This window comes from Thunnus maccoyii, chromosome 8, assembly GCF_910596095.1.
Source record: "Thunnus maccoyii chromosome 8, fThuMac1.1, whole genome shotgun sequence".
Taxonomy (NCBI): Eukaryota; Metazoa; Chordata; class Actinopteri; order Scombriformes; family Scombridae; genus Thunnus; species Thunnus maccoyii.
In genome coordinates, this window is record NC_056540.1 from 24,417,074 (window position 1) to 24,425,556 (window position 8,483).

Genomic DNA, 8,483 nt, shown 5'->3' on the forward strand with positions numbered 1-8,483 from the left:
TTGGAATTAAATAAGTGACATTCTCATTAGGCTATTAATCTACTCTTGCGTATATTACACAAACAAAACAACACAAACTGCAGGTTCAGGATGACCTTAGTTTAACTTAATGCAAACACTGAAAGCAAAACAGCTAGTATTCACCAAAAGATGAAAAATACCCCCTACAACTCCAACTCCAACATTGGGTACGTTAACATGCACACTAATATTATTATTATTCCGATATGACATTATTCTGAATTTGATACGGGTCATGTAAACAGCATATTCCGTTTGGATATTTCAAATTAGGCCTTATTCTGAGTTTAGCATTTTCAAATTAAGGCACATGTGATATACCAGTATTATTCTGGTTTTAGGAGCATTCTTCGGCCATTTATGCAGTGCATTTGGAATATACGCCTCAATTGGGGTTTTTACTGCGGTTTGCAGCACACTGCCCCCTTGCCTCTTTACCTCTGTGCAGGCAAAATGACATATACTAGCTAGCTATGCTAGCGTACCCAAAAATATCATCGGGGGTTTTGTCTCCACTGTGAGGACAAGATTATTTTGTTGCATGCTGCCATCAGGCCCAGTTGTTGTGGTTCAGTAAATAGCTCCAATGCGTGAGCTAATTTCCCAAAAGCCCTGCACACCCATGGCACACCCACACAGGTGATTTCACTTATTCTGACTGATTCTCAGATGTGTGTGGGTGTCCACAGGCTGTTTGCTTGACATCTACGTGACTCTATTGTTAGCTTTGTTGCATCTGCTCTTTTATCATTGCAATTATTTCAGTTAATCCAGTGTCCTCATGTACACTCCAGTTTAGTTTTAACCTTGCCAGGGGGAACCTGTGCAGGTGCGTAATTAGCCAAAATAACTGAAAACAGCTGTGTGTGCCTGTGTGAATTGTTTTCATGTTACAGTATCGTGTTTGTTATTTCAAGCTTCATTACAGGCACCCCTACACATTTGTGCCGACAGTTTCACGCTTTTCTACACTCTGTGGTGGTAATGTGTCTTGAAACACAGCATTGCTACAATAAGAAGATCACTATTAGCTAAAAAACGTGGCTGTAAATAATGCAGGTTTCAAAGTATTAAATAAATGTTTTTTTCAAATGTTACAGAGGGAAAGAGTTACAGAATGTCTCAAGGAAGCACACAATGTGTTCTGGTAAGAAACAATAAAAATATAACTCTTTGTTTAAAAGAAATGTACACGGGGCATCTTCATGCATGTGCCGTGTGTGCATGTGTTGGTAGGTGGCAATATCCAAACATAATGGTAAAAACATTGCTTCATAGCTCCATCTTTACATACACTCACACAGTTGTTAGACAAAGGCATCTGTGATTGTGCTAATCTAAGCTAAACACAAGAACAGGAAATCGAATTTAATGATACTTCAAGTGGTCAGAATAAAGAGAATGCTTTGGAAACAATACAAACACAAAAATTATGTACATGTACATCTCTTATCAATGGAAAATAGATCACTAGTTTGTCTAAGGGGAAGTTCATGTTCTGCATTTCAGCCAATCACTGTGATTTCCATTTTGTAAGCCTTGATCACCTTGTAACCAAACCTTCCATCTGGGTGAGAAGACATCACTTGTGAAAGACGGGTGCTGTACCACAATGATCCGACATCTGGCTGCTTTGATTCTTCTTACTGTAGTGTGTAAGTACAATTCTCATTACATGTGAAAAACCATTTAGTCTGAGCAGTCTGTGATAGTAATTCATATGAGACAAGGCCTTGTAAAAATTTACATTTTTCATTGTTTTAGTGCTGTTGTCTAGTAAGTCTCTTTTGTTTTTCTTCAGCTGTGATTCAAACTGCAGAGGTTCCTCACCTGATCCCTTTGATTTTGGTTGAACCTGGTGACAATGTTACTTTTCGATGTCCATTTTCTGACAACGACAAATTCTTTACCTGGTATAAGCAGCCTCTTGGACATATGGGCCAAACAGTCGCTTCTGGACTTGTTGGCAAAATAACAGTCACTGAACAATTTAAGTCACATTTCACAGTCGCAAAAGGGGATGCTCAGTATTCTCTCATCATAAGAAATGTAAGCAAAGAGGATGAAGCAACATATTTCTGTCAGAAAGGAATGTCATATTCACAGACATTCGTCAATGGCACATTCTTGGCTGTGAACGGTAAAAATAATTTCTGCCTTATGTCAATGATCTTTTAACTTTTTACGACATTCAAATAATTTAGATTGTGAATTCCTTTTGTTGTGTTTTTTAATATTGTTTTACTGAATCACACAGACAACAATCAGCAGAAATCAGTCTATGTGAAACAAAGTCCGGAGACAGCATCAGTCCAGCTGGGAGACGCACTGACTTTCCAATGTTCACTGCTCTCCAAGAACACAACAGAAAACACAGATCGGTGTCCAGGTGAACACAGTGTGTACTGGTTCAGAGCTGGATCAGGAGGATTTCATCCAGGCGTCATTTACATTCACAGGAACAGGAGTGATGAACATGTGAAAAGGAGCTGTGTCTACAGTCTGTCCAAAACTATACAGGACTCCTCTGATACTGGGACTTACTACTGTGCTGTGGTCACATGTGGAGAAATCCTGTTTGGTGAAGGAACTAAAGTGGACACAAGTATGTATGTACACTTGTATTTAAATCATAAATAGATTTTGCATAAATATATTCAGCCTGGTTAAAATATATTAGATTTTGGCTTTTTAAGAATGTATTATTAGTTTGTTGCTTTCTCCAAAGTTTAAATTTCCCCTCCACTCAAAAATATGTTCTTCTTCTCGTTATGTCAGTTGGATGTTTGAACGTTGCATGCAAAATGATATACGTGCAGACTTCTTGTGACATTACAACTAGTTTGGAAGCCAATTCTGGTCCAGTTTGTATCTTACACAAGTGTGATGTGTAAACTTGAAACCTTGAGTGCAAATACACTGACAACATCTTGTATCCAGCAGTTGAACTTTTGAAATGAACATTATTTGCATATTCATAGATTCTGGATTCTTAAAGGGATATTTTACATTTTCTGAAGTGGGGTTGTATGAAGTATTTGGTAGGTAGGTGTGAGGTATCCACAGTCAGTGTATAATCTGCAGTAGATGGCGGTCCATAACCCCCAATTTGGGGTGAACAACCATCCACTGCAGGTATTACACTGACTGTAGATATGTACCTCATACAACCCCACTTCAACAAATGTTAAGTATCCCTTTAATGAGGGAGAAGGAGTAGATGTTATTTCAAGGATTTCAATGAGGTATTTTTTATATTTCTTAAAATATGTCTGAAGGGGATTTCTAAGAAGGTGTCTTCGAGCCCTACTTTAACCACACAAGTGCAACAACAAGTGCAGTATTGTAGGTCTTTGGGTGCACTGACTGTGTGGGCGTCTTCATGCTCACCTGCTGTTTTGGTTCATGAATGTGCAACAGCACCAAGTGCACAATGGCTGGGTGAAGGTAAATAAAGATCAGTTGGTGTAGTGATTATTAAATACTTTCTCAGCCGGTCACATTCATGCTCTCAGCTCTGAAACAGCTGTGCCAATCACAGTTAAGCATGATAATGAGAGATGAACAAAGGGAAAACTTTTCTTCAGGAAATGTCTGCGCCACAGCATGAACACACATCACCACAAATATGCAGCCAAACACAGATGGTTTAGGATTTTATATCAGTTGGTTAGGCTACTATAATAATGATAGAAAAGGTGATGAAGGTGTTTATATGAATGCATCAGATCGACATTATTTCAGCTATAATTCTAATCAAATTCCAACCAAAATAGAACAAAACGCTTTGTGCTCCTTCATTTGAATGAACCTCACACCTGTTTGCAACTCTCCTACAAACTCTGCCACACAGACGGGCAAAGTGAGTTCAAAGGTCAAAGGTCAGGAAAATACCAAACAGTCGGAGTGCTGCTTACGCTAGAGTTCTGCACAGGTCCAATTTTGCAAACCTGCCCACACCCACAAAGCTCAGAACCATAACTTACTTGTTACCCGCAATTATCTCATGTCAAGTCCGGACCCGCCCGGACCCGTAATTAAAAGACCTGTGAAACGACGCAACCCGCGATTAAACACATAGGCTACACAGTCACTCGCTTTAAAGTGCTTTATTTTTACTCGTTGCGTAATCATTATCTGTGTCTCTGCAAGAGGGTCAGTACCACACAATCACTATATTCCACACATGCTGGTGCACACACAGATACACAGTTGCAGATACCATGGCCCTCTCTCTCTCCTTCTCTCTCTCTCTCTTTCTTTCTCACATACACACACTCTTAACAATGATTGCATATACTAATGTATTAATGACTGCTCGTTACACAACGTTTTTGCAGGTTACCCATCAGGTACCTGTGGCTACCCAACCTGGTGCAGGACTCTGGCTTATGCTGGTCTTTGCATCTCCTGAAAAATAGGGCCCGGTATTTTCGTGTTAATAAAAACATGATGCCAATAGTAAACAAAATTTCAATAATTATCCGATTGTGTAAGTTTGTTATTCAGAAATACTGAAAAAGGATTAATTCAACCATAAGACATGCTTTTTGTAGAAAGTTATGTCATTTATTTGATTTCAAATTGCATTTTTATTGTAAATCAAACTGTGTTTATCAGCATTTGTCAAGTCTTTTGCCCAAAACTCAAATAATACTCAAGAGGATACTTTTGACTAAATACTGTAAAAATAATTAACAGTCATTCCAACGGTAATTTAGATTTTTGACAAAATGTAATTAATATCACTCAGTTTCTAATAGCAAATGATTACTCCTGACAGTCCAATAATAAATAATGTTAAATGTCTCTGTGGAATTTTTTTGATTCCAGGATCAAAGTTTGATCCAGTTGTCATTCTACTTGGAGCGCTGTTGGCCTGCTGTGTGACTGTGATTGTAGTCCTCATTTTCTACATTAATGGGAGGAGAGTTTGTGACCATTGCAACGGTAGGTTCACCATATTTTACTTTTTTGTTTCAGTTAAACTTTCCTCCACTCAAAAACATGTTTTGCTTTTTGTTGCTTCACTTGGATGTTGGACCTTCACTGTGCAGAATGAGGTATGTGCAGAGTTTGACACTCAAATGCTGGTTTCACATTAATCTGCTGAAGTTGGAGAGTTTCTCTGTGAACACCTTGAATCTGAGTTTAAAGGACATGGCTGGCCATTTTCTATATTTGTCTTATTGTCAACAAATGACATGCACAGAGACCTCACCAACAATGAATTAATCCCACTTACAAGTATTGTCTGTGTATCTGAATCCTATTCCTCTGTGCCATAGACCTCCATAGTTATCCAAAAAATATTAAAAACATGTGAATGAGCCATACTGTTGCACTGGATGACATGTTTATTCATTATAAAGATTTTGGACACGATAGTTTGTTCAGAAATGGCCCCAAAGACTAATAACAGTGTCATCAATGAGTGGTTAGATGCTGATTTTTCATTGTTGGTCACTATTACAATTAAAAAGTGTCAGAATAAGATCAGAAAGATCAGATCAGAAAAAAAAATTCATTTTTTTTGTTACAATTTTGTAAACATTTAAGTAGTGGACCATTTTATGAGTTCACTATAGAGTATTTATATTTCTAATTATATCAATTTCCCAAACTAGCTTGTAACTTCCATTGTCTGATGAATGTTCATCATGTGAATGATGAGTAAATCTTTTTATATATGTGTAATGAACTTTTAAGTTCACATGTTACATGACATTACAGTCTAGTTTCTAATGAGCAAAGCTCTTCACCAGTGACTACTCAGTGCTCAGGGGCCACAAGGGACTGAAGCTGGGCACATCACAAGTGTTTAACTGTAATACCACAACCTTATCAATGTGATCAAATTCTTTTTTGTTCATTTCTGTCTTTTAATGAGACACAAATACACTGATATGACATCAGTAAACATTCCCACTGTGTACACACTCAAGGTTTTGCTTTTATTAACAGGAGCAACAGGAGCTTCTCATGATCTTGGACATGAAAAACCAACTGTGGAACAATCAAACAACCTGGTAATTATGCTTCTGGTAAATATGTGTGTTGCCCTGTTTGCACTGGCTAAATCCAGGAGGTATAAAGCAAACTTTAATAAATTCACTGTTAAGTGACACAAATGTTTGTTATTATATGATAAAAAAAATGGATAAAGTCCAGAAGTATAAATATAAAAAAATATAAATATAAATATATAAAAGATCAGTGAGAAATATCAAAGGAATATTTTAAAAGAAGTGTGTTAAGCTCTCTTAGGCAATGTAAATAATCAGATATGTCACTATATAAATATTATAGTAACATTATTAAGGGCCAAAAATAATAAAGTAAATGAACAAGTGTACCAGATTGTTTAGTAAGTCAGCTCTTTATTATATTGTTTCCACCTGCATATTGCTCACATTTTCAATGCAGTTGTGTCCAATAATATAACACATCTGCTGCTTTCATGACAGAAGAATGAATAATCAATAACACATTTCACATTTAGGCTAATGACACTAATTAAATAAACCACCCAAGGAAATAACTTTATTGTTTACTATCTCCAAAATTTAATAACACACAAACATTATGATATTTCTTCGCAGGATGGTGAAGCAAAGGTAGTGAACTATGCAGCGCTGGATTTTTCCACAAGTAAAGTAAAAAGAGGGAATAAGAAGAGGAGAGAGTACACACAGTGTGTATACTCTGATGTTACATCAGATTACCACACTCAGCAAATCCCCTCTCTTTAGGCAGAGAAGGACCTTTACACTGCTACTCACAGTTCTTCTTGTTTTAGGGTAACATGTTATTCTCAGCTGCCACCCCATAATGTGCACAGAGAAAGAATACGAGGCAGTTTTGCATCAGTCATCACGTGTATTCTGTATCTTGTACACAGAAGATTTTCAGGCAAAGTGCTCTCAAAAGTTAAAAGATTCAGTTCTTGACAAAAGCCAATAATCTCAAATGCCTTTCTTTTAAAAATTCATAATGTACATTTGTTTATGTAAAACAAAAGCAAAACATATAAACAAACATCAATTTCTTTTAGTATAATACCTTGACCTGGCATTGATAATATATGTGGGTAAAGGGGGATTGTTCAAGCCTTAAAAATGCAAATCAGATAAAGGAGGCAAATAGGAAATCGTCCTCATGATTCATTTTAAGATGAATGTTTAAAAAGACAGTTTGGGTGTCATCACAAGCTTCTTTGAGGAATTTAGTAAAAAAAAATCCGCAAAATTTAAAGTCTAAAAGACACGGTATGCTAAAGATTATCCCAAAATGTTTAACTATTAAATGTCAATACTTTCATGATGATTCATTCCTGTTTTTGAAGTAAATAAAAGACATTGGTGAAGACACAATTTTCCTCCCTTGTTTTTGCATTCCTTTTCCCTGCTTTGCCAGTTGTCTTCTTGGTTGGTGCAGAATAAACCAAATAGTCCTCATATATCTGAGGAAATAAATCATGCATGTCAATATAAGAAGGTGCAAACAGACAAAACATGCTGAAAACTTTTTGAGTGACATCTTATCTTTAAATTCCTTACCTGCTGACCACCACTGGCTGTTTCAGCATGTGTTTGCAGAGCGGCGGCAGCTTTATTATAAAAATAATTATTATAATTTACACAAGAAAATAATGATAAATAATCAGCAACACAGGCTTCATTGGTTTTACTTTACTGGAAATGAATGTTCCAGTAATATGACTTATACACAACTCTAATGTGAATCTAAAGATGTTACAGTTTTTATCAAATACTGTTTGAAAGATTGATGTCTGAGTAATTTCTCTTACCGTTACAACAATCACAAGATTTGTTCTTGATGCGATATATGAGGAAGGCAACCAGACTTATAGCCAAAGCAGCACACAGCAGAGAGATAACTGTGTTGGCCTTCTGTAAATCCCAACTGCTGACAACTGAAGTTTTATGAAAAGAAGGAAATTAGTCAACGTTATGAAAAAGTAATAAATCATTTTGGTATTATGATAAGATGATGTTACATGAAAAACACATTTATTTGATAGTTAATCTAAATGGATTGTACTTGACTCCTGATAAAACACACACAAATATGATCATTTCACCAAAATTAATTTACCTTCAGTGTTGAGTTTTGTTCCATTTCCAAATAATATCTCTCCACATGTGGCCACAGCACAGTAGTAAGTCCCAGCATCAGAGGAGCTGACCTCCTTAGAGAAGCTGTAGACACATTTCTGTGGAGAGCGAGTCTCAGGACTCTTTTCACATTCATCACCACTGTTTCCATGAGCGTAAATAAAACTGGGATGAGATTCATCTGATCCAGCTCTGAACCAGTACACTCTGTGTTCTTCTGGACACTTTTTATTCTCAGAGTCAGAGAGCACTGAACACTGGAGAGTCACAGAGTCTCCTGGATGGACTGGATCAGATGGAAAGACTTGAGTGATGGCAGTGATA

At 36.8% G+C, this 8,483-nt stretch overlaps 1 protein-coding gene and 1 long non-coding RNA gene across 2 annotated transcripts; one reads left to right on the forward strand and one right to left on the reverse strand.

Annotated features, from left to right (window-relative positions):
• The first annotated feature begins 1,090 nt into the window (after window positions 1-1,090).
• Window positions 1,091-6,146, forward strand: LOC121901468. Its single transcript, XM_042418260.1, has 6 exons — window positions 1,091-1,168; window positions 1,531-1,676; window positions 1,823-2,161; window positions 2,279-2,626; window positions 4,855-4,971; window positions 5,986-6,146. The coding sequence occupies exons 2-6, from the start codon at window positions 1,634-1,636 to the stop codon at window positions 6,144-6,146; spliced, it is 1,008 nt and encodes a 335-aa protein (XP_042274194.1). The 5' UTR covers window positions 1,091-1,168; window positions 1,531-1,633.
• A 289-nt stretch (window positions 6,147-6,435) lies between these two features.
• LOC121901590 lies at window positions 6,436-7,918 on the reverse strand. Its single transcript, XR_006097332.1, has 3 exons — window positions 7,832-7,918; window positions 7,581-7,630; window positions 6,436-7,483 (listed from the first exon to the last, which is right to left on the reverse strand). It is a non-coding gene; the product is annotated as an uncharacterized LOC121901590 (long non-coding RNA).
• Between the last annotated feature and the right edge of the window lie 565 nt (window positions 7,919-8,483).

What these genes read in the sequence shown, in the direction of transcription:
- LOC121901468 (XM_042418260.1), top strand. Translation starts at nt 1,634, where the DNA reads ATGATCCGACATCTGGCTGCTTTGATTCTTCTTACTGTAGTGT. An exon ending in GATTCTTCTTACTGTAGTGT is followed by an intron (nt 1,677 to 1,822) that starts GTAAGTACAATT and finishes GTTTTTCTTCAG; the next exon opens with CTGTGATTCAAACTGCAGAG. An exon ending in AGTTTGTGACCATTGCAACG is followed by an intron (nt 4,972 to 5,985) that starts GTAGGTTCACCA and finishes TTTTATTAACAG; the next exon opens with GAGCAACAGGAGCTTCTCAT.